The 24,682-nt window shown below is 59.0% G+C and overlaps 2 protein-coding genes across 4 annotated transcripts in view; one reads left to right on the top strand and one right to left on the bottom strand.

Annotated features, from left to right (window-relative positions):
• The window catches only part of AJAP1 (adherens junctions associated protein 1), a 46,380-nt gene that overhangs the window by 5,671 nt on the left and 16,027 nt on the right, over positions 1-24,682 (top strand). Inside the window, exons 1-3 of one of the 3 annotated variants that reach the window (XM_030017446.2) lie at positions 8,092-8,766; positions 12,467-13,134; positions 23,629-23,716. In XM_030017446.2, coding sequence (XP_029873306.1) covers positions 8,597-8,766; positions 12,467-13,134; positions 23,629-23,716 — 926 coding nt within the window. In that variant the 5' untranslated portion in view covers positions 8,092-8,596. Of the gene's footprint in view, positions 1-8,091; positions 8,767-12,466; positions 13,135-23,628; positions 23,717-24,682 lie in introns of those variants that run through there. The other 2 variants (XM_030017445.2, XM_030017448.2) reach the window with 2 other exon arrangements.
• Positions 20,051-21,425, bottom strand: LOC115342711. Its single transcript, XM_030017449.1, has 2 exons — positions 20,489-21,425; positions 20,051-20,284 (listed from the first exon to the last, which is right to left on the bottom strand). The coding sequence occupies exons 1-2, from the start codon at positions 21,337-21,339 to the stop codon at positions 20,065-20,067; spliced, it is 1,071 nt and encodes a 356-aa protein (XP_029873309.1). The 5' UTR covers positions 21,340-21,425; the 3' UTR covers positions 20,051-20,064.

Below are 24,682 nucleotides of genomic sequence, written 5' to 3'. Positions count from 1 at the left end.
TGCTCTGAAGGTCCTTCTCGGCAGCTCTGCTTTTCTGGAAGCTTTGTTGCGTCCCCAGCGGTGCTGTGTCCGTTCTGCCGGTGGCTGCTGGTGCGTCCCGATGAGCGATGCTGCCGGTGCGCTCCAGCAGTGTCCGGCTTGCCCAATCCTGCACAGTGCTATGGGGAGCAAAAGCGAATCTGCTCTTAGCCCCGGGTGAAGCTGTCCGTGGGACAAGGCTTGGCCGTTGCGAGGTGGGAGCGGTGAAGCTTTTCTCTGCCTGGCTGGGGTGCGAGCGTTGCAAACTCCTTTGGCTTCCAAATAAAGGCTGAGCGAGAGCTCCTTCAAGAGCGACATGTAGCCTGGGAGCTGTGACCTGCTTCCTGCAAGAGAAATACAAGTCGGGACCCTTGAGGTGGAAACACCGGAGCTTGCCAGAGTGCTTGTGCATTAACGCGCGAGAAGCGAGGGGATGGGGATGGGGATGGGGATGGGGATGGGGATGGGGATGGGGATGGGGATGGGGATGGGGATGGGGATGGGGATGGGGATGGGGACGGGGACGTGCTGGCGCAGGGACCCGTGGCGAGGGGGGTGACCGTGTGCCTCGGGACACCGGCGGAGCAGCACACGCCGTGCAAGGGACTGCGGTGTTCTGCGCAGGAGAGCGGTTTGGTGGAGTTCAGCTACCACCCCGCAGGGATCGGTTGCTCCCATCCGTAAGGGGCTTTGGCCGTGGCTCCCTTTCTGCAGCATCCCCGGGGCGTTCAGGAGGATCTCCTTGTGACACCCGCTCCAGCCGTGGCTGGTGGCCCCGTGAATAGGAAACGTGGCCGCGTAGCGCTGGCTCGGTAACTGCGTAAAGCTGCCGTGGCTCGGTGCGGGAGGTCTGAGGGCTCGTTGCTCAGCAGACAGCATTTGAGGCTCCGTTAAGAGCAAACAGCGCTAATTGATGTTGCCACTTGACTGCGCGTCATTCAGGTTGAAGATGTGGCAAGGTCGGGGGGGCCCCCGGGTTTCCCCCCCCGGGATTTGCCTGCCCACCGCACGCGCGGCTTCCTCAGGGACGCGTTCCTCTAATTGCCGGAGTCCCGTGCGTGACCCCGGCCCTGCTCCCGGTGCCTGCGATAGCATCTCTGCCTCCGTCTGCAGGACTCGAGTAATGAAGCGTCAGTTAATTGACATGGATTAGGACATCCACTTAAGTACCCACCGAAACGTGGGTGATTAATGCCGGGAGCTGAGGCCACGTGGCCGCGCTTCCCGCCGGGAGCGCGGTCGGGCTCTGCCTCTCCCCGGCAGAAGCCGAAGCTCGGCTGAGCCCGCAGCAGCTGGGCATTACACGGGCAAAGCGTTGCCATCTCAGATGCTTTAAAAAGAGCTCCTGCGTAGAATAAACCTGTTTTCTACAAGTAGTTGCCTTTCATGGGTTTTCTTATTAAGTTTTCTCTGGGAAAGATGAGGATGGGTTACTCATCTTCTCGTTTCTTGGCTTCATAAGAGGCTCTCTACCCCTTCAGCATCCTCCAATGTGAAATATTCAGGACGTATTCCAAGTTCCCGTCCAAGTGACCATATTCTCTGGCAAAATCAGTTTTGCTAATTCTGATGGATGAGGACGGAAATGTTTCTTATGGGCAGTTCTTTGGGGATGTTCTGCTCGGGCACCTGGTGGCAAGGGGTATGATTCCACGTTCTTCCCTTTTGTCCTTCCGAAGGTCCGGACCCATGCGGCGTGAGGCTGCTGGCACGCGGACCCGGCATGGGGGCCATTTGCAGGAAGCCGAGATACCGCAGGAGATGCAATAAACTGCAGAGGTTTGTGAAAAGCAGTGCGGGATGCGGAAGGTCCCCTGTCGCCACCGATCTGCCTGGCAGAGACCTCCGTCTCTCCTTTGGAGATAACGCTCTGAAAAGTTTAATCTCTCCTGCAAAGGGGATTTTTTTTTTTTTTTTTTTTTTTTTTTAATGAGATGCAAAGCACAGCGATATCTGACTCACTGGCAATTAGGCTCCGGAGGGTGTGTGCCCACAAACAGCGCAGTGTTTTCTAGGCGCTGAGAGTGCCTCTGGTGACTCACGTTCACCTTGATCTGGCAGGATTTCGCTCCCGCGGCTGCCGGAGCGGGAGAGCCTGCGAGCTGCCCGGATGCTGTACGCGTGGTGAGGTGGCCGTGGCAGGGAGAACTGCTCTTCTTTGTGGGAAAGGGATTGTTCGGTGCTAAAAGGGGATTTAAACGTCTGTATGAAAGGATCAAGAGTCTTTGCCCCGGATTTCCTTCTCGCTGCCTTCGCTTTCTATTTTGGTTTGGCTTTTTGTCCATCTTTTTGGGCCGTTCTCTTTTCTCCGTGAAGCGTGTCAGCCCGTGAGCCTTCTCCGGCAGCGGGATGTGCCCGCTGCGGGGCTGGGCAGGGTCCTGGCACACGGCTCGGGAGCTCCCCGGTACCACGCCAGAGCCTCGGCCGGGCGATGCCATGCCCAGCGCTGCGCTCCCCTCCCTTGTACCCCAGCTCTTGTGCCTTTGCTTTCTCCGGGCTTTCCTATTGATGTTCCACACCTTCAGATGGTGCTCCACTGCTGCTGGTGGTTTTTTTTTTTTTTTTCTTTTATTATTGTATTTCTTGCGCCATAAAAGCCATCTGTCTGTCTGTCTGCTTTTAGAGGCTTTATTTCTCTCATCTTCTCCATTTCTGTAAGAGTTACTGGAGCTCTGGAAACTCTTTATGCTTTCCCTGTGTTCGTTCCCGTGCTGAGGTTTCGGGGCAGGCTGTGCGTCCCTGGGCTGCCAGGGACTTCCCGGGAGAAAGCCAGGTTTGGATCTCGGTTACTCCGGTGTGAACTGAGAGCAGCTCTGTCAGGAGACCACGGTGCTGGAGTTAAGACCCGAGTCGGTCGGATTTCCCGAGGCACCGTGCAGTCCCGTGCAGACATCCAGCCCTCCCTGCGGGAAGGGGACGGCTGGGCCCCGTGCCGGTCGCCCAGGCGTTTCCAGCGGGGTCAATGCTTGTCTTCGCTCCCGGGAAGGTGGAGCTCTTTGGGAGATCGTCATTAAAAAGCCCACTGGGAGATTATTTTCTCCTTGGGTATTTTCCACAGGGGTAGTATTTCCCATTGATGCGGATATCCCAGCGGGCAGAGTGGTGGCCTCCGACACGTGGCTCTTGCACAGTTGTATTGTGTTACAACAATGCGGTGGACCTATTTTAATTATTTTGTTTTAAAGCTCATTAAGCTGCTACTTTATATGTACTGAGCTAACTTATCTTATTTTTTTAGATCAAAGCATTTCCTGCGTACCTTGTAATGACATGGTTGAGCACATTAATTTAGAAAATAAGATAAGTGTGCGGTTTATTTACCAGTGAAGCGGTGGTGTTAAAGGGCGGTGTAAGCAGTAGCTTATACCAGGGTCTTCCTCTTGTCGGTCCCTTCAGAGCCGGAGGGCTGGGTTGAAAGAGTCGCTGTCTCTTGAAATCACCTTGCCTTCGTGGATATGGGCTTCAGAGGAGGAAAAACCCTCGTAAGGCTCCTGCTCCAGCCTGGGAGCGGGCAGGATTTTCACAATCCTGGCGTTCGCCGCTCCTGCTGTCCCGCTCCTGCTGTCCCGCTCCTGCTGTCCCGTCCCGTCCCGCAGCGCTCGGGCTTTGCATCCCGCTCGTATGCCCCGACGTGGTTGTTTTGGCAGAGGAGGAGGCCTGATCGTCCTGCAGAGACCCGGCTTTGTCCACAAATTGATTATACGGGGGAAAGGCATGTGGCAAAGGAAGAAAATTCATAAGAAAAGCAGGGAAACGAGCAGCTCCTTCCTCCGTGAGCCCACGGCCCCATCGGGGAGCCTCTAAACCGAACCGCCGTCCTTATTTATTCTGTACAGCATTAGGGATGGTCTCTAAGCTCCCGGGTTCAGCGCGCTCATACCTATGTCGCAGTCCCTTCCCTTCAGCGGCACCGTTTTTTACGTGTATTTGGTAAAAGGGGGAGGTGTTCTCTGCTCTCGTGGTGGCGATGGGAGAGGGCAGCGCGGTCCCACGTGCCCGGGGACCTCCCGGGTAGGCGTTAGTGAGCGAAGACTAGGAAGCGATTCTGCGCCGCGCACGAGGTGGTGAAATACACGAGGAGGTTCAGAGAGAAGCTAAAACAGGCGGAAAACCCCCTGATTTCCTTAGGTTTGTGGGATTTTTTTCAATGCCGCCAAGAATGGAGCTCGAGGCTATGACTCTTTGACAAGATTTTTGGTGGATTCGGAAATCTGAGGGAAACTTCCCAGCAAGTTGTGTCTGAACTGAAGCTCTTGCTGCTGCCTGATCCTCGGCGCGGGTGCAGAATTCGGTGGGGGGGGGGACGAGTGGGATAAGTCGGTGACAGGTGCAGGTTTGGGCTGGAAAGCCAGCGCTCACAAACCCCCTTTATCCGTGGGGGACAAAAGCCGAGTGTTATTTCCGACGGTTCGATGAAATGCCCCACTGTCCAGCCCTGCCACGCTAAATGCGCGCAGTGTTCGCTGGCTGGGTTGGCCGAGCGGCGGCGGGGGAAGCGGCGGCCGCGCCGTGCCCGCCGGGGGGGGGGATGCTCTGGTGGTACCCCGGGGCTGCAGGGGTTCCCGGAGGAGCTAGACCGCGCGTGGAGCTCCTTCCACCGGAGCAGCAGCGGGTGAATCACCGAGCGCCGGTTTCGCACAGAAATTTGCTGAAGACGTTTTTCTCTGAAGGCGCACGCTGACTTCTGGGCTTCCCGCCCCCGGCGCTTTTCAGATCCTGTCTGAAATAATCCCGCAAGACTGGGGAAAGAACTCTACAGCAGATGTTGTGCCCTTCTTAGAGCAAGTTGAACTAGGCTGGCAGTCTTGGACGTTGTTCGCCAGCTCGCCGCACTAGCTGAGCTGTCGCGCTCCTCCTCGGGCCGGCTGCAGGCGCCGAGCACGCCTTAGTCCCGGTGGCATCCTCTAAAGTCTTTGACAACGGGAACTGAACTTGAAACCCGGGGTTAAAGGTTAGCCCGGCTTCGGCAGCGACCGGGCACGTGGAACAACCGTGCTTTTGCCTTTGCGGCAACGCCACGTGCGCCTGTTCTCTCCGTTTTTCTCCTTTCTTCTCTTTCCCGCGTTGCTCTGCAAGGCCGTGCCGCTTCTCACGGCACGGGACGTGCCGGAGGGGTCCCGCGCCGGTGGGCTCCAGCCCCGGGCTGCTGCGCTTGGGGCTTTGCCCTTTCTCTGCCTCCAGCGAAGGACGGGACCCGAAGGCGAGAGCAGCCGGGGCCGCGGCACTGCTGAGCCAGATCTGCTCCCTGACAGCCTTGGCAGGGTCTGCGCCTACCGCATCAGCATATTGGCGGTACCGCTGGGTATTAATTATGCCTTCCGCACTCGCGGCTATTCAAATGTTAAAATTGTTTATTTGCAGCTGGGTGAGCTCAAGACAGAGGCAGAAGAGCGAGCAGCTCCCCTCCGCCACGGCCGCCCTCCTGCCTCCCTCTGCTCCATGGGATGCGGCTCCCCAAGCACAGGCAGGGACGCATCCAGCCGTCTCTATCTCTGCATTTCGGTCCTGGGGAGGACCCGCTGCTCCCCAGCCCCGGCCACCTCTTTCTGCCCCGTTTTCCTGGGGAAATGGGTGCCGACTGCCTGGCCACGGAAGCGTGGTGGTGAGGATTCAGCTTATTTCACCCTCTGCTGATTTCCCTCTGTGATAAATCCCATCCCCTCCGCCGTGGGAAGCGGTGTCGGTTTAATTACTTGTGGGGAGAAGGGGGAGAGCAGAGGAACTTAGGACTTGTTTTAAATATCACTTTTATTAGTAGGTAATCCTGAAGCTCAGTTCTGTAATATAGATAGGTAGTGATGTGGCACATTTAATTTACCTAGGTGCTACTTTATGTCAGCTTTTGTGCCTTAATTCCCAGTCCTGGCTTTAAAGAGCTCGGCAGCCATGTTTTCGCAAATTTATAATTATCTTGGAAGAAGTCAGGGCTGCGGACGGTGCAGTGAATAGTAACTTTCCAGGTCCCATTGGGTCTGGGTTCAGAGCGACTTGTCCTGGAGCAAAATACCGCTTAGGAGAGAGGTGCTCGGGTCGGCGGTGCCCGCGGTCCCGCTCCTCCGCTGCCGGCGCCCGGGGGAGCGGGGTGGGATGCGGTGGGTTCTGTGCTGGGTGCCCCGCCGGGGTGGTCCCCGGGGTCTCCTGGTGATCCTACGGTGTAACTCGCCACGTGCCTTTTGGCACCCATCCGTGCCGCCCTCGCACGGCACGTGCGGCTTCCTTCCTCCCAGCCCAGACACCAGGGTCCAGTTCGGGCCTGGAGCGAAACGGTGATGCTCTATTTCCATGGTGATGGCTGGTAGTGTCACAACAAAGGACAGTCGCTGCACTGCAGGGATCGTCATGCACGAAAGCGGGGCTGGAGAGGAGAGCGGCTGCGGCATGCGCCGGGTCTGCAGTCCCCACCTCGGCGAGGACACGCGATTGCGGGCCAAGTATCTGCCACCGCCGCCGCCGAAACTTTCCCCTCTTCCTCTTGCTCCGGCGTGAAAGTCACCCGCTGAGATGCAGCGGCCTCGTTCTTTCTCCAGCCGGCGAGTTCCTGCAAATACTCTCACGATGTGTCATGCTCCGAACACCTTTGTAGGACACGCAGCCGTGCTGCCGAGGATGCTTTTCCTAGAGCGTGGCGCCCGCTTTCCTGCCGTGTACTGCCTGGGACGAGCGAACGTCGCCCCGTCCCTCTAGCCACAGCTCCCGCTCGCACTCCAGGCGTTCGCCGGAATATTTTTGTCTCTGCCTCACTGGGTGTTTGGAGATAGGAAATGCTTGGAGTTCGTAAATCATCCCAACAAGGACATAACCTTGATTCCCTGTGCAATACCAATAGATTACCTAACAGGAGGCATGAAATGGAAGAATGGCTCCATTTGTATAATTCTGCATTAAAAATCAGCCTATTCTGCATTTAACGCTGCCTGTGAAGTGTCTCCACAGCCAGAGGAGAAAGGGGCCGGTGTTGGAGAGCAAACAAGTACCTTATGAAAGGGACGCAAATAGGCACCTCTCGCCGGCGCTGCCCTGGGATTCACGCTCGAGTGAGCCTTTTGAGGCTTCGGGGAAATGGGTTCTGTGCGAACGGCGTGCAAGCTGCTGACGGTTTGTGTTTTGCAGTTTGTCAGAGCCGCTCGGTGGCCATGATCCCAGTTAATTGCTCGGACAGATTACCAGACTCGGGGATTTCTGGGCGCACAGCGGTCGCCTGGTTTTGCAGCCGCTGGATTAACCCGCATCCTGTGCGGGGCTCGCCGGTGGTGCCACCGTCCTCCGAGGGTCCCTGGGCCCGGGGCAGAGGCGATTCCCTCCCGCTCCGTGCCCCTCCTCTTGCGCATCGGCCGTGCTGGATGTTCCTGCTTTCCCTCCCTGCACGTGGGGGTCGGCACCACGTGCGCAGAGGCGGCAGCGGCTGATTTCCGAGGCAGCATCCCGAAGCGGCCCTGGGGCTTCGCAGCCTTCGGAGCCGCGTGAATTAAAACCCCGGGCGTTACAGCGAGTTGGCCGCTTCTCTGGAAGCTCTGGCTCTCACCGGGGCATGGCGCAGAGCGAGCGTGAGAAGTAGCCTGGCACCGGGGTGCTGCCAGCCCCGCATTCGGGGAGGTCTCGCTGCCGTCGTGCTGCTGGACCCTGCGCTCCTGCGGCCGCCTCTGCCCTGGGGGTGCCCGCGCCAGGCTGCCTCTGCGGATAGAAATGCAAAATAACGCGTGCGGAGGGCAGCAGAAGAGGGGTTTTACTCCATTTGTCCTGACTGCTCTCATCTTTTGTCTGTGCCTTGCTTTTCCCGTGGATTTCTGTCCGACTTCCACACCGTGCTTGGCTACTGTGCCGGTTGCACGCAGCTCCATCGTTTCAAAAGCACTAAGCAACCCTCGATGCTCCTTACTGATTCGGAAGCATCGTGCAGTTGACGCAACCAGCGCGCTGCGCCTGCGTAGCCCTCGCGCGTGCTTCCGAGCTGCCGCGGCGCTGCGGGAGCCGTGGCTGCGACGCGGCAGCCCTGGGGCGAGGGGTCCGGCTGATGGCCGAGGGGCAGCGGGTTTGGGTTCACGGCCGGGACGCTGCCTTTCCTAGGCTGCTGCTTCACGTGTTTATAAGGTGATCCCAGGACAGAGATAATCTTGCCTTTTCAGCTCTGCCGCAATCCGAGATCACTAATTACCAAAGCGTTTCGCTTGCGTGCGTGTGCTCCTCAAAACGCTCGGGGGTCTTCTGGCTGTTACGTGAAGCTCCGTCGGGGCGGGGGGGGGGGATTCGGGCGTCCCGGTTTTCCTGGTGGGGAAGGAGCTGAAGGCGCGTGGGGCTGGTGGCAAGAACCAAATTGCCGGTGCCCGCGAGGGCGGTGAGGCCGGAGGAGCCGGGCAGCATCACCGCGCCAGCTCCGGACGTGAAAGCGCCCCGGCAGCCTCTTCCCGACCAGCGGAGAGCGCGGCGAGCTCACGTCCTCCTGCCTCCTTGAAATTAATCTCCGTCTTAAGTGCCGACTTTCCTCCTCTTCAAAGCAAACAGCTGCATCTGAAAGGATCTGGAAGGGTTTTTCATACTGGGGAGAACTCTAAAACGTGTCGCGTAGGGTGGGCAGGCTGAGATGGCTCCGTGTGAAACACCTTCAACGCCCGTAACTCCCGTCACCTTTAAAACAGAGATTGGCTCGGTTGGGCTCAGCAAAGCAACCCTGGAGCGCTTAACGTGGATGATCCCTGTAATTATCCAAGTACTTTCCTTGAAATCTGCTCTTGTACTTCTCGTGAAGCGCAGGTAAATATTTGTAGCAGTTCCCCTTGCTGCGTGAGAATACGGCCGCCTCTCCATCCGTTAAGCTGCGGGAGCAGTGTGGTTCGCGGGAGCAAAGGCTTCAGATGAGGAGGGCAAAGAAGGGATTTCATCTTCTCAAATATCTCTGCTGCTTTTTTCTTTTTTTAACCCAATTCAGAGTTTTGTTGAATTTTTCCTTGAGTTTGAGAAGTATTTGGGCATAATGTTCCCATTCACCTCTAAGATGGGAGAAGAAATAACGTGAAAATTGCCTGCCCTTCTCATTTCTCTTTGCAATGGAAAAAAAGCTGTGTGTGTGCTTAGGGGGGCAGTTATAAATAATCAAAATCCTGATTTCCAGAGGGTTCAGCGAGCAGCGTAATCGCAGCCCTGCCTGGTGCATCCCTCCAATCCAGCACATAACCCCAGCCGGGGCTGGGGCCGTGCCCCCCGAACCGAGGCAGGCGGGTGCTACGTGCACGGCCGACCGATTTATCCCCTTCCCTACGAGCGACCCCCCAACTCGTTGAGCGCAGTTGGTGAGTTATTCCACGCGCCGAGAGCGGCGAAGGTTCCTCCTGCCTCTGCTCTCCGGCCGGTGGGATGCAGCTCGTGCAGTTGGAGGAGGGTTTTGTGCCGTTTGACGTCTCAGCAAAGCTCAGGCGTCCTCCCAGCCTCCGAGCAGCGGTGACTTTGTGCTCACGCCTCCCGAGAGGCGAACCGATGCTCTCCTGCCCGGTGTGGCGATGCGGAGGCGTGGGAGCTCCCCGGGAGCGGCGGGCTTTTGTGGGACAGCCTGGCTTTTTTTTTTTGGGGGGGGGGGCAAACACAAGGTGGCAGGACCTCCGGGCGGGACGTGTCCCCGCTCCCTGGGTTGCCCTTTGGGCCGAGTCTCTCTTGCTTTGGCAGGGTGCTGGAGTGCGGCCGGGGGAGCAGGGGGGGTGGCAGGGGGAGGGAAGGGTGGTCCTGCGGCGAAGCCCGGGGTCCCTGGCTGCCACCGGCCCCTCCACGCGCTGCCGCATCCCCGCCGCGCCGGGCGCATCGCGCTGCGTTGCCTAGACAACGGCAACTCCTACACGCTGCTATTTATTCTGAAGGACACTTGCTCTTATCTGTTGTTGCGAAGCCCTCAAAAGATTGCACGCCACGCAAAATTCCTCCGAGGTAGCCGCACTCGCCGCTCCCGTCCCGAAAGCCGCCTCCCGGGGCCGCGCCAGCCAGCGGGGTGGCCGGGAGGACGCTCCGTGGGTGACAGCGCTCGAAGGGACGCCGGCGGGAGGGTGACCCACGCCGTCCTCGGGGCAGGACGCGGTGCTGCCCCGTCTGAGCCGCGGGTGTCCCCCGCCGCGTCCCTCTCCGTCACCGCAGGCTGTGGCCTGGGGAGCGATGCCGGGAGCGAGGGACGCCCCTGCCTTTTGGGTGTCCCCTGGCGCTGCCTGGCCACGCGCGGGCACGAGTTTCTGGCGTGACCCGGGTGAAGCCGGGGGGGGGTCGCGTGTCGTGTTTTCCCACACGTCCTCCGGGCGCTGTGGGGAGCAAGGCCAGCGATGCTCAGGCAGGTCCGGCGCAGGAGCAGACCCCCGCGAGCTCGGGGCTGCCGTCGCTGCAGCTTGAGTATGTCACGAGCGAGCGGGAGGAAGCGGGAAGAGGGGAAAAATCTGTTTTTTCCTGCGAGCTGCCAATCCTGAGTACCGAGGGCTGGCATTTTGTCTTTCAGAAGCTTCCACACAGCAGCTGGGATTTAGCGAGCACCAAGTTTGGGCCGGGCGCATCTTCCCTCACCTCGTTCAGCGGCTATTAATAAAAGCGCGCCGTGCGCGCTGCTTGCTCGCAGAGGGCAGGGAAGAGTTTTGGGTGCGAGAGGTGGTACCTGGGCTGAGGGTAGCGCTGGGGAGGTGCCAGGCACCTCTCCTTCCTTGCCAGGAGACGTTTCAGATGGCGTTAGGGAATCGGGCGGAGGCTGAAATCGAGCCTGATGTGCCACCGGAGTGAATGTGAGCATTGCAAAGGTGAATCTGAGTTTAACGCTCTCGCTGGAAGCCTGAGCTCCCGGTTCCTCGCCGGTGGAGACGGGGTGTTGCCTGTGGCACCGCCGATGCGCGGCACGTGGGGGATGCTCTTCGTGCTGCCCGCCGCGGCACTGCCACCGCTCTGCCGGCCTCTTAAAAAAAAACCCACCAGCAGCGTGTTTTCGGTGGTTTGGTTTTTTTGAAGCCTTGAAATTCTTCCTCCCCCAGCCTGAACTATTTTGGTTTATGTTGTCTGTTTCTGGCTCTTCCCTTTCTCCTTCTGCGCTCTTTCCCTGCGTCGCCTTATTCCTCCCCAAAATAAATGCTGTTACGTTTTGAAAAAATACCCAATTAGGAAAAAAAAAAAAGAGATCCTGTGAGCAGAAAAAGACTGTGCCTGAGAGTATCCAGGTCAGCTCCTTTAGCTTCATTTGCTCACGCATGGAGGGAGTGTACAAATGCTTCTGTCAACCAGATGCACATTTTGTAGCGCTACCAAGGACTTTACGGGGTGCAGTGCTGCGGAGGATTAGCCTGTTTAGCCATATAAAGCTCTCATTAACTCCTGCTGAGTTCGACAAAAGTCTTTCTTGTGTAAAAGCTGAATAAAATGGAGTAAAGATTTTTGGGCTTCGGTCTAATGATTTTTTTTCTGGGGGGAGAAAAAAAAAAAGAACAAGAAAAACATGTGTATCAGGTATTTTCTCAAGGCGCAACGCCGTGCTTCACGTGGAGTAGCATCTTAGGAGGAGACGGGAGCGGAGCAGAGCCTCTCAAGGTGCGGTGCCGCTGAGGCAGGGCGAGGGCTTTGACGTGACGTGATGCGATGTGATGGTGGCACGTTACATCAAAGCTGAATTTTAAATACTGAGCCCGCCCACAGTTCAGCGTGATTTCCAGCTGTTCGGTGAAAGAGAGGGCAGTGAAAGGGGCTGCTTGTCCTCCCCTGCGAGGTCAGGGGCTCCGCTGAGGAGATGGCCGGCGCGGTGGCCGGCGAGTCCCTGTGCCGCGGGGTCGCATTCGGCACTGGGTACCGTGCTCCGCGGGAGGGGACGCTCCTGCTGCGGCGTGGGGGACCTCCTCAATAGGAGATGGGTTACACGTGCAAACGCAAGAGTCCACGGACTCTTCTGCTTCAGCTCGTTGAGGGATTAATGCCGCCGTCCTCTGTGGGCTTGCTCCTTGCACCTTGGGTTGGAAAGCCGGGGAGCAGGGGTCGGGCTCCCCGATACCCCTGCGACTCGGAGACCCCAGAGCGAAGGCTCTCGCTGCTGGCGCTCCGCTTGTGCCATCTGCTTTAGGTGTTTCATCTAAAAGGGCTGAGTTTGGGCAACGCAGACGCTGGCCGCTTCCTCGGGGCGTTTGGTGGTAAAGCCCATCCTCGAGTCGTTCAGGGCCTTCACAGATCCGCTGAAAAGCAGCAAAGTCGCGGTCTCGGTTGGGGGTCCTTGATCTGCCTTGGTGGCGGTGGTGGGTTTCGGGGTGGGAGGAGGGCGGGGACGGGGTGCAGGGTGCCCCGCCGTGCCGTTTCAGGGGACGCGGGCTGGAGCGCGGCGGGAGGACGATGGCACCGCTTCCCGCGATGCCGAGGGCCGTTTCGGGTGGCCGGGCTCGGGGAGCCGGGGCGCGCCGTGCCGGGAGGGAGCGCGCGGTCGTTCCCCTGCCTTTCTAACGCGGTCGCTGTCTGTCCACAGGTCAGGTTGCCCGCTCGGAAGCCATGCTTGGATTTTAATAGCCATGTTCCACCTAGCCATGGACCTCGCCAGTTGCCAGCCCCCAGCCAGCGGCGCCGGCGGGAGGCTCTCGCCACGGCCGGCGCTCCGGCACAGACTGTCCCGCGGCTCGCCGTGGGGCGCGGGGAGCGGGGAGGACCTGCGACGTCCCGGACCCCCCTGGACCTGCGCCCCCGTAACCCCCCCGCAGAGACCCCGCTCCCGCCGGCCGCCCCCCGCCGCCCCGCCGCTGCCCGCCGGCCGCCCCCCGCGCCGGCCACGCTCCCGGAGGGGACGGCGGCACCTGCGCGGCCGCGGCTTCGCCCCCCGGGACGGACGGACCACGGCGCCGCCCGAGGTCATCGTCTGGGGTCCCACGGGCGAGGAGGACTCCCTGGAGAGCAGCACGCTGCCCGGCGCCTTCGCCGCCACCACCGCCGCCGCCGCCACCGCCGCCGCCACCACCGCCGCCGCCGCTACCGCCGCCGCCACGCCGCCCCGCGCGCCCCCCAGCACCCCGGCGCCCGCGCCCGGCGGGGATGCGCCCCGCAGCAGCCCCGGCCGCACCAGCACCACCGAGCCGGCCGCCGGCCACGGCAGCAGCGGCGGCAAGGATGCTCGCCTGCCCCGCGGGCTGGGAGACAGCACAGGTAGGGTCTGCCGGGGGGCCGGGGCGGCGGGTAAAGTGGGAGGGCTGGGGGGGGGGCCTGGAGCAGAGGGGTCATTGCGGCACGAGTTTCCCGGTGGCGGCGGTGCCCGGGATGGGAATAAGTGTGTGATGTTAAACAGGAGCGCTCGGGAGGGAAGCGGCAGCTCTGATTCATCGCTTTTATCTGAGGCGTTTTCCAGCAGCTTGCTGTGTTTTTCCCATTAGCGGTATCCATCCGCAGCCCATCTCCCGTAATCGCGTTCAGCGCGGCGCTCGGGCACGGCAGCGCGTTCCCCCAGCGCTGTCTGCTGCGTGGACATGAATGGGAAAGCCGCTTCCCATTTATTTCAAATTATATTTGTTATTGCCGGTATTAAACTGTGGGATACCGTTGTAGAGTTTACAGAATTTATTCACTGTGCATCGACTGCTTTTAGCCTACGGTGATTTTCTAGTCGAATCAAAAAAGAATTTTATGGCCTAATCTCAATCCCAGTTAATTTATCTAGCCTGCCATGCTTGGCAGAAAGAGACAAGCCAACCACGGTGGTGTTCCTGACTTAGAGGAGTTATTTATAGCGGCGAAAAACTCCCAACCTACACGCCTTTAAAAAAAAAACGCCGGAATCGGCTGGATAAATTAGCAAGGGAGTGTCGATAACGACTGCTGGCGTGCGCTGCTCGCTGCATGATGAGATCTTCAGCCTTATCTGCCCAGACCTGCCGCGGCCGGTGCCTCTGGCGTCGGCGGCATCGTCCGGTGGGCTCGTCGCCGGCCGGCTGCGGCGGCCCGTCCGCCGGCTCCGTTTGCAGCACGTGGGAGGATGGCTCCTGGCACGTGCCGGTGGTGCTTTCCGACCTAGTGAGTGAGTCGGCCGCCTCGTTTAGGCGAGGACGAGCCGGCGGTGCTGCCCGCCTGCCTGCCGGTGTGCCGCTGCCGCTGCCCTCCCCGGCCGGCACATCGGCAGAGAACCGCAGCCCCGAGCCTCCGTGTTCCCGGCAGCCTCCCGGGGGACCGGCTGCTTTAATCTGCCGGCTCTTAGCTCTCATTAGGGGCTTTTGCCGGGATCGGAGTTTTTGCTAATTAACTTCTTTTTGCCGAGCGGTGAATACGATAAATTCCTTCCCGGAGCTAAAGGACCTTTTTGATCTCAGCCTGTCCACCCTAAATTGAAAAGCGCCCGAGCTCCGGATCTGCTTTTCCTTCCACTGCTGGGGCTGAGCACCCAGGAGAGCCCCGGCGAGGAGCACCGAGCCCCTGCCGCACCTCGGGACCGGCGTTTTGGGAGCGAGCGGCCAACGCCGTCTCGGAGCCCCGGCCGTGCCGTCGCCGGTTTGTGCAAGGCTGTGCGTTTTTCAAGCTCTGCTCCTCTTTGTTATATAAGCTTTAGCGGCTGGAAGTGTTTGTTCTCTGCTGGGAAAAACATATGGCTACAAATTAGGATTAGGTAACTCGTCAGTACTTTTTATTTGCCTCAGCGAGCATTGCAAATCCCCATCCTGCCGTCCTGTAAGGGTGCCGCACGTCGTGATAGGAGCCCGAGGGGGGTGGGTGATGGGGAGGGATGCTGCTCCCGCAGCTTGCGGTCCTTCAGCTCTCTCTGGCAGCAGCCCTGGGGGCCGGGGTGGTCCCGCTTGCAGCACCCAAGGGAGCTGGGGCCACCCTTGGAGCCGGCAGAGCCACCCCAGGGCTCCCGCAGCCGAGGGGACCCTCGCTGCCGTCGCGCTAACGAAGGTGCTGCGTTCCCCGCCGTGTCCCTCCCGCGCCGTGCCCTTGTTTCCCTCTGTGCGTTGCTGGAAAGGGACTTGCTGCTGGGTGCCCGGTGATGCTGGGGGACCGTGGGGGGTCCCTGGGGCGCGCGTGGGGTGGGAAGGCAGCAGCGTTCACTTAGACGAGCAATGAAAGCAAATCCTGCTCAGTTAGGTCTTCCTGTCGCCCCGCTCCCCCTTGCTGAAAAAGAGAAAAAAAGAGAAAAAAGCCAGCAACAGTGTCTCCGTGACTCACTAGCAGCAAAAACAAGCTTAAAAAAATTCCCCTGGAATAGCAAATATTCCGCCTGTAGGTAGGAGAGAAGGCAGACGAGCGATTACTTGCAATGTCTGGAAAGAACGGAGAGGCTGGTACGTGCCGCTCTGGTTTGGGGGGTGCCACCGTGCAGGGGGGCTGTTTTGGGCAACCCACAGCTCAGGTGTGTTTGTCCCGGTGCCACCTCTGCCTGCTCGGCGCCTGGCAGAGTGCTGATGGCAGTCAGATGGGGACGCAATATGTTCACCCAGGCGTAGTTTATGCTTATGCTTCTCAAAATTGCTCTTCCTTTTTCGGGGGCTGTCGTGATCGTTTTACGGTGGAGCACGGAAAGAGAGAAATAATTAAAATGCCGGCGTGCCGCGAGAGGCAAGGGCTGTTTGGAGCTTTCGCCGGGGCGGCCACGCGGTCGCTCTCCGTGCGGGCTGGGCTCCTCTGCCAGGGCAGAGCATCCTCCTGTACTGCGGGCTCAGCCAAAAAAAAAAGAAGAAAAGAGAAGAATGAATCAGAGACTGTCAGAGTGAAGGCATGAATTGCGCTCGCTGGGTTGTCTGAGGCTCTCCTCTCAGTATTATTAGAATAAAGCCATCTTTAATTAAACCTTTAAGTGCTTTATAAGGCAGAAGACTTTATGTGCCGTCTGCCGCTCTTAATGGCGATTTGATCGCCGGTACGCAACGAGTTTGGCATCGTGCTCTGCGAGCGGCGTGCTGGTGAAGGAGCCGGTGCTAAGGGGCACCCCCCCCCAAGGCTGGCCCAGAAGTGGGGGACGGGTTTGCCGGCTGGGGGTGCTCCCGGGTGGAGGCGCGGGGCTGCGTGGGTGCTGGCGTGGGCACCCGCCGCGCCGGCAGCCGGAGCCGAGCTCATGGCGTGCCCCAGCCCGCCCTCCGCTCCCTCCCTGCCGCTGGCCGGGGAGCGTATTGGGAATGAACAATAATAATAATAATAATAATAATAATAAAAAAGACATTCGCTTCCCTGCTGGGAGATGACCCTGCCTTCAAAAAGAGGGTGCAGGAGAGGGGGCGCTGGATGCAAGGAGATAGCGGAGGCAAAAGGCTTCAAAGGAATTAATTAAAGATAAAATGTGTTTAAAAGAAGACCCTGGGCGGTGGGGATGCAGCCGCCTCTTTGATCCGCCGTGCACAGGCGTGGGGAGCCATCGCAGCCGGGGGCCGGAGAGGAGGCGAGGGGGCTGGATGGCATCTCCTGGGCCAGCACCCACCGGTCGCCTTTCCCGGGAGGTTCCCGAAGGATCCTTCCTAAGGCTGTGCATCAGCTGCGGTTTTCCTTAAGGATGGAGGATGATGGCTGAAGCAAGAAATGAGCGTGGCCGTAAGCTGAGCTCTCTCTGGCGAGGGAGAAGGGACTGTCTTTCTCCCCGGGATTAGCAGAAGTCGGGCGTGCGTGTGTGCCTTCACCCACGTGTGTCTAAACGAGCCAGAAACTCTCCTCTGCTGCTCTCAGAAGTATTTATTGCTCGGTGATATTTGCTGTAACACCTGAGCAGATAAATCCCAGTGTCTTTAGCATAAGCCTCTAGGATCTTTGTTCTTGGCAAGAATACTTCGCAGCAGCAGCAGCAGGAGGATATTCTCCTCCTTTCATCAGTCCAACCCAAAATACCAAGAGGTTTCCAGGAACCTTGGTGGGTTTTTTTGCCGAAGAGCTGCATTTTCACTTCAGGATGACTAATGCTCGCTGGGCCGGGTTTCGGAGCTGATCGCCCTGATTTGCCAGGTGGAAAACCAGGGGGCTTTGCCTGCCCAAACTCTGCTTTGAAGGCAAGAGGGGTGTTAAGAGGAGCAGACCCAAGGCGGTTTCCCAGCACGGTGGGTCAGGCAGCGGATGAGCCGGTTTTGCACCGGAGCAAGGTTTTCCAAGACGATCCCTGCCTTATCTCCTCCTCCGTAACTAACCCTTGTGTTTTTTGTAAATTATTTTTCTTACAAGCTATTAAACGGCAGTAGGGTTCACGTTAACTGCAAAGTCTGACTGATCCCCCCTGGGAAAGGCTGTTTGCGGCTGTGATTGCTGCAGAGCGGCCACGCAACGCTCCTGATTGAATTTTTCTGTCCAAAAGCGGTTTTATGGGCTGGATGAGGCTTTCGGCAATCAGATGGCTGCGGAAGCTGTACTGTCTATTGAGTCCAGCCGGTTTTCCCCAGCCTCTCCGCGATGCTCGGGAGCGTCCCGGCACCCAGGGTGTGCAAGAACAGAGGAAGGCGTCTCGTGGCAGGGATGAGGACGGGATGCCGAGCCCCGTGAGAAGACCCCGCTCGGGAGGGAGCCCCTCCTCGGGCAGCCCCTAGCACCGATATCCCCGCGTCCAAAGGCCGGCTGCCCAATGCGGTGCCGCGCCGCGCCGAACGCGGGGCAGGGCGGCGGCGGTGGCGGCAGCGCCGGTCGTTGGCTTCTGAGTGGGCTGTGATGCTCACCGTGGAAATTGCTTGGAAGGTTATTTTGGCCGGGAGTGATTGCCACGGCACCGATTCCATCTGCGTTTTCATCGTTTCCCTCTCTATAAGCTCTTCAGCTGCTCCCAGGAGCCAGTTCCGTTTTAATGCTCGTTACTGGGAGCCCGTTGGGATGGCCTCTCCCCTGCCAGACCCGGTGCTTTTATCGAGGAGCGGGAGGGAGAGGCAGATCCTGCTGCAATCAAGCGCTTGCCTCTCCGGCTCATCCCTGCAACTCCGGGCCCTCCCTGCTTCTCGCCCCGTGCCGGCAGACCCAGCCTTGGCTGATTTAGGAGATTTACCCTCTTTCGGCGTCTCGACTCACACCGGGAGTTGCGGGAAGGCTGAGGCAGAGCGGGGAGAAAGGAGCAAGGAAGCAATCCGCGCGGCACGTGTGCGGGAAGGGGCTTAGGTGCTTCGTTGCAGCCCTCCTGGCTGGGGTGTAGCAGGTATTTGGAGCATCTGTTGTTTTGCTACCACTAACGGTAACTCAAGATTATGGTCTGCAAAATGAAACGGAGCTGTTTTTGCCTTTTTTAATTTTATGCAGCTTAGAGGCCTTGACGAGGGTCTTCAAAGAGTTGCGGCTCGTAGCTGTTTTTATTGGGAGAATGAAGAATATGGTCTCCCTAACCAGAGCTGTTGAAATAAAGGCCTTAGGGGATAGAGGTTCTCTTTGTTTTTAATTAAGAGCTTATATCTCCTGTTCGCTGCCATTGCGCACTTCTGCAGTAGCAAGACATTAGTCTCGAATGGATTTTCTCATGGAATTAATTCTGTTGATGCAGAGCTGTCCGGGAGCCGTTTCAAAAGGTGGCCAGAAAGGCCAAAACTCAGCGCTTTCATCTCGGTGGCAAATACACGGTCTTTAAAATAACATACAAAAAAAGCCCTGGCATTTGCTTGCTTTGAGAAGATTGGGTTTTTCCCTGGACCTGGGGAATTTGGATCTGCATTTTGCAGGTTGATGCACGGCTGCTGCCCGAGCGGCCGTGGCTGGGGCTGCTGCCCACGGGGACGCCGAGGCCGGGTCTCCCCCCGCCGAGGGGACGAGAAGTCCCCGGCGAGAGCGGAGCGCGCTCGGACGGCGCGCGAGTGGAAAAACCCAGCAATATTTCAGCATTTCCAAGGGTTCAAAGAGCGCCTTTGAAGAGCTTTCCCTCCTGGCAGGCGACACATTAAATTCTGCTGCACTAGCAGAAGCGCAGGGGTTTGGACACACTTTCAATTCCATTAAATACTTCTCCTGTAATTACCCTCGAGTTAAATGGTCACTGCGTCAAATTGCCTAGTAAAAGCCTTGTAAGAGGGAGCCGCTCGCAGTCCCCTCGCAGAGCTGAGGCATTTACAGCTGCCGTGGCCGGTGCTGGACGGGGCGGCAGCTCGCCGGGCGTCCCAACCCGATCCCGCGCGCCAGCCTCTGCCCTTCCTGCAGCTTGTTTCTTCGCCGGTGATTACCGTGTAATTAAGTGGCCGCCGGGTTCTGTAGCTCGCTGGGATCGGAGCTTTGCCATTTGAAACGTTGGCCACGGAGATGGGCAAACAAAACCGAGCCACCGTAATGCCTGCTTCCAGGTTCTTTCCCGCAGCCTGCTCCGCGTTTTGGGGGCGCGGGTTTTCGCTGTGAGTTACGCGCGTGCCAGGAGGCTTCCCGCGCTGGAGGAGGAGGGTAATTTGGCTTTATGAGCTATTGATTTTATCCTCCAGGTCCCTTTCCTCCAGACAGATTGGGTTCCTAGGGCCGTGTTTAAAATAATGCTTTGCTCTTCGCAGCCATCTCTCTTTCACCTCGCCTCGCTCCCCGGGTGGTGTGTGTCCCTGACGGGGTGTTCCCCTCTCCCAGGATGCCCCATCCATTAACTCCTTCTCCTGTAGATTGGATATTTCTGTTCGGTTTTGCTCTGTACGGTTCTGTACATTTCTTCGAAGGCCCGGAGGAAAGGATTTGATACATTTGTGAAGTAAGAACAAAGACCTATTAGTCCTTATGGCAGCGGGCGTTGCTGTAGGGCTTCCCAGGAAATCATCCGCGGTACCCATCAGGTCCCTTTCCCTCTTTCCGTCACTGCCGTGGTTAAGGCTGCCGGGAACAACATCTCCCGTCCCCTTGAAATCCCCCCAGGCTCTGGTGCCTGGAATTAATATGCGATGCAAAGGAACTTTCTTCTATGCTGGTACATATGGCAACTTATGTATGTGACGGAGTCTAAAATTATCCAGCCCTTCTTAAAATCCATGTGTCCTGCTCCGAAGAGCCGCCATCCTCCCCAGTGCTCAGCCACCTGCAATCTGTTCTGCCTGCGCCTTTCCCATTACGTAAGTGCAAGGATTAATTGCATCGTTAGGTTCTCCCATGTCCCTGCCGCCTCTGCCTCGGCTCCCATCTTTGCAGAAGATCTCGTTTCCGACGCCGCTTCTGTTTTCAAAGGAATCGGGCACTGGGCTGTTTTTATTTTATTTTTAGAGTCCTTCCTTTTATCTTTTTCGGCAGTGTCCCACTGGGAGCTGCTCCAAGACTGGATGCCGTGAAGGATGCGGCCGGGCTGGCTGCGCCGGGGCGGGTGTCGCTCCTGACCCGGCGCGCGCGGGCGTGAGCTGGGAGCTGCCGACTGCGCTTCTTGGTTCCGTCGGGACACGGCTCCCGTCGCGACCGTCCTCCAGGAACCCGAAGCGCGGGGCCGGCAGTCTTTCTCTGCGCCTCGCCTCCAGCCGGTGGAGTGCCGGCGGGAGGTGGGGAGCCCTGTGGTGTTTTCCCTCTGAATTCCCGCGGGAAATGAAAGCCGGAGGTAGAGCAGCCGAGGGGCAAACAACGTGGCTCTGGCTCCCCGGTCGCTCGTGGGAGTTGGCCGATCTCCCCAGCCGGGGGGGGACGACTCCGCCAGCCCACGCGGCTCCGGGCTCGGCATCTCCCGAGCGATCCTGCCTGTCCCGGCTGTCCCTGCGGGTGTTGGCTCTCGGTCCGGAGCCCCCCCCCGCCCCAGCCTGCAGAGCCACAAACGGGTTCTCGAAGCCTCAAGGGCACGAAGCCCAACGGCTGCTCCCTGGCATCGGACCCCTCCGGAGCTGGAGGTGGTGCGGAGGAGGTGGGTGCCGGGTCCTCCCCGTCCCCCCACCCTCCCCGTCCCCAGCCCTCGCGTTTGCTTCCCCTGACCCGCTCTTTGTTCTGGCAGCTGCTCGTGCCAGCCGTTCTCCGGAGGAGCCTTGTCACAGCCTTGTCACAGCGTGTTTGAACCAATTGAAGTGTAATTGGGAGTAAATGAAGGAAATGGGTCATTTGCAAAATAGGTGCTTGAGTCGAGGGAGAAAAATAACCCTGACGCATCCCATCCCGCTGCGCTCGGCTTTGCCAGGGCGCGGGGGCTGGCGAGCAGCCGTCCCGGCTGTCCGTCCGATGGCTCCCTGGGGAGCCCTGGGGAGCAGAGGAAGAACCCCAAAGCACCCGGGGTTTGCAGCTTTCTGCACCTCCCTGTGTTTTGGTGGGCTCTTGCCTTCTGCTGGCCCGACACTGGGACCGTGCCAGGATGCAAAGAGCCGGCAATTCGGAAGCGTTGGCCTTCGGGAAGTCATTTCTCCTTGGTCCTGCCTCTAAGAAAACCCCTTTGCCAGCGATGTCCGTGGCGTGGCTGACGTCCGCTGCCGCCTCCCGCTCCGGACCACGTCCCGTCCTTAAAACCAGTCGGGGTCCCTGCTCTTCCCTCCAGCTCTTCTCCCAGATGTCCTCCATAGCATATCTGCCGGCAAAGCGGAATAAGCGCTAGAAGATGCCGGGCGCGTGCTTCCTTCTAGAAACCCTGCTGCTTTTATTTTGGAGGTGCGTGCTTTTGCTCTGCCAGATGCCAGACCTTTGTGGTCGCCAGGGCGGGTGCCAGCCCATCGCGCCCGTCCCCTTCGCACCCGTCCTTGCCGAGCAGCTCCCTCGCCGGCAGCCTGCCGTCGGTCGCTGGCTGCTGCCCGCCCTGCCGGCACGCCAGCTCTGGGGCTGGGAGCGAAGCCTTTCCCGCAAGCGATTGCTACCCCAGCGCTTGGCACTGGGCGTGTTGTAGTGAATCAGACTCGCCGAAGGTGACCTTGGTTTTATTATATTAAACTGTCAAGACTCACATTTCTCTGAGCGTTTGATTTATGCCCAGGATGCATCCTGGCAGCAAAGTCCGCGGCGCTAAAAAGGTGTCGCCGCTGGCTGGCCTCATTGCTCAAAATCGGGGATTTTATGGGTCTCCGCATACCTAGCGGGGATCCGCGCCTCCTTCCCGAGGCAGCCAGCGGTGAAGCCGGGGTCCTGCAGCCTGGGCAGCCCAGGAGCACCAGCAGGGGCGAGATGATGGTGGATCCTGAGCAAGGATGCTCAGGTGGCGAGGTGCGGTGCTGAGGCACGTGCGCCCGTGGGCAGGGCTACTGAAAGCCAGGGGAGGCCGAGGCGTGATGCGCGCTTGTGCTCCCGAAAGCTGGGAGGCTGCTGCGCTGCGTGCTGGAGCTGGCCTTCGAAAGGTGAGGATAACTCTTCGTGCACCCACGCTGAGGAGTTTCCATCTCCCCTCGGGCGTCACCGTGGGTCTCGGCAGCCTTGCGCGGCTTTTCTCCCGCTCTTCCCCAGGCCAGATGCGTTTTCCATCGTGTTCCTGGGCGATTAGCGGTTCTGTGGAGGTGCGTGGGCTGGGGAGGCATCCAACACCTGCGTGCCTTGGGAGGTGGCAGCTTTGCCCTGGGAGTCAGGCTAAACTCAAGCAGCTTTTCCTTTTCTCCCTTGATGAGTGCCGTCGGCAGCGTGGGTGCGCGGGCAGGGACCCGAAACCCCCAGAGTGCGGGGATGAGCAGGGGGAGACGAGATAACGAATTTCAAGGGAGTCAAAACTTTTGTCCTTCGAGAGAAGGCAGCAGAGCAGCAAGCGTGAGCCATGGTTTAAAATACCACTGATAAATCTCGTCTGGCCTAATTACCCAGCCTGGCGTTTGGGCTACTGCTCAGAGTCTCACACAAGCCTGCCGCGAGAGCGGGGTGCGCTGTGCCGAAAGCAGGGGAGCTGCGGCGTGGCCCCAAATCCGCTGCTCGGGAGAGTGGGAGAGCCCTGGGCGGCGTTCCCGTGGGAGCGGGGGGGATGCTCCCGGCGCTCCGGGATGCAGCGGGGGCACGCCGCCCCCGACCTGTCTCTCCCGGGAGGGTTTTCCGCCTTCTGAGCCGCTTTTGCCGGGGAAGGGATGTGCGTGTGTACGGCTGCCGGCGCTGGAACCCGTGCGCTCTTGTGTGGGAAGAAGCAGCGGTTTCCTCGCCACGTGCACGCGCATGAGCTGGGAGCGCTACGCATGTATTGCCCAGATGCACGTATATATGTGTGTGTGTGTGTGTATGTATATATATATAACTGCTTGTTTTCCTGTCACACTAACACTTACTTATTTATTAAAAATCTCATCCATCAGGAGTTGCAACATCTGTTTGTGAAAAATAGCACATCCTTGGGCTGCAGCCAGGAAAATCATTTCATTACGAAATTGCAACTGTAAAGCAGCACAAAATCACAAACATACTGTACATTGAGATGCTTTTGTTTCCAAACTGCTCATTAGGAATGATACACGAGCCAAAATTATACCCTGTGTAAGGTGAATTAGGAGAAAATGAGCCCATCCGACCTTCTAAGTGAGCAGCAGTTAGTGCAGTAATTATTATCTCTGGTTAATCCTGCACCCACTGCAAGGCTGCGCTCAAGTTTCCCTTTCCGTCCCGGAGGGGATACGTCTTCACATCTCTTCCGTTCTTCGTGCCTAATTCGGGCTGACAAGGAACATACTTGAGAGGATAGGAAATGAGAAGCCTGGCTTAAAGATTATTTTATGTAAGGCAGGAGAGAGGATTGCGTTGCTGCCGCCGGGGGCTGCGTACGGCCCCGCGCTGGGAAAGGGCTCGGGAGGAGGCGGCGGGGGGGGTCTGTGCGCGGCGGGGGGCTTTGCTCGCCGCTGCCCGGGATCCCCCTTGGCTCCCGTCCCCACTCTCTCTCGTTTCTTTTCTCTGCAGGTCTGGCGGTTCATCAGATAATCACTATTACCGTGTCCCTCATCATGGTCATAGCTGCTCTGATAACAACTCTTGTCTTAAAAAATTGGTAAGGTACTCTCCTGGCTCTGTTTGGCGTGGGGGGGTGGCGCGGGGACGGGGACGGGGACGGGGGATGCCTTTCCAGCCGTGAGCGCCGAAGCCCGTGGCGTCCGCCAGGATGGCTTCCGAAAGGCATCGCGGGAGAGAGCGGGTTGTTTTATACCGAAACCTCCAGAGGAGGTCGAAGCAGCTGGCTTCGTCGTGCCCCTGCGGCTCCCCCGCCTCTCACCGCGTGGGGGGCTTCTTTGGGGACCGGCACGTGGCCGAGGGCGGGCGGCCGAGTCCCACGCGGGACGCGTGCGCATCGCTGCTCCGGGAGCGAGTCGCTGCAGCGTGACGCCGCCCGGCGAGGTCGAAGTCGTGCGTTCGGCCGCAGCCGGTGTCCCCGCGGGGGTGCGGGGACCTGCCCTGCGCTGGGTGGCATCTCCTCTGCCGCCTTGCTTAAGCAGCTTTGCTGCTGCTCCTTAAATCGCCGGCCTGGCTCAGCAAGCAACAATCGCGTTTTCTGACCTTCCCTCCCACCCCAGGGACTGAAGGGCACCTTCGGAGCCCCTCGGATGCCGCCGGTTAGAAGCGTGCCCCATCCCCCGGAGCGCTCGTGCGCTCCTCCGGCTTAATTTGCTCCCGTTTATTCTCTCAGCACGGCTGGGCGTATGGCAAAATAGGTTAGCTTTTCGCTTCAGGCGCTCGTGGCTTTACCTATTTTCCCAGGGAAACTGGCCTACTTTGAGGTCAGCGTCGCTGGTGTAGGGATATGGCTGCGGCTCTGGGCCGGCGGGAGAGCTGCCGCGCGGTGCTGCCACGCTCGGCGGCCGCGGTTCTCTCCTCCGGCGGCGGCGGCGGCGGTTCTCTCCTCCGGCAGTCTCCTCCAGCCCGGCCGGCTCCTGCCCGCTCTGCCTGCCCGAGCTCTCCCAAGGCGCTGCAGCAAAATCGATTCCTGCACGCAGGAGGAAATTAGAAAACCCGGTTGATG

This window comes from Aquila chrysaetos, chromosome 6 (assembly GCF_900496995.4).
Source record: "Aquila chrysaetos chrysaetos chromosome 6, bAquChr1.4, whole genome shotgun sequence".
Taxonomy (NCBI): domain Eukaryota; kingdom Metazoa; phylum Chordata; class Aves; order Accipitriformes; family Accipitridae; genus Aquila; species Aquila chrysaetos.
The sequence above is the reverse complement of the archived record's forward strand: the minus strand, read 5'-3'. Positions and strand labels throughout refer to the sequence as shown.

Bases quoted from the DNA above. Each gene is read 5' to 3' on its own strand.
- LOC115342711 (XM_030017449.1), bottom strand. From the start codon at position 21,339: ATGGAGGACATCTGGGAGAAGAGCTGGAGGGAAGAGCAGGGACCCCGA. The intron at 20,285-20,488 runs TCGTCCCCCCCC...CGGCCCCGCGCT, and splicing joins AGCCGCGTGGGCTGGCGGAG to TCGGGTTCCTGGAGGACGGT.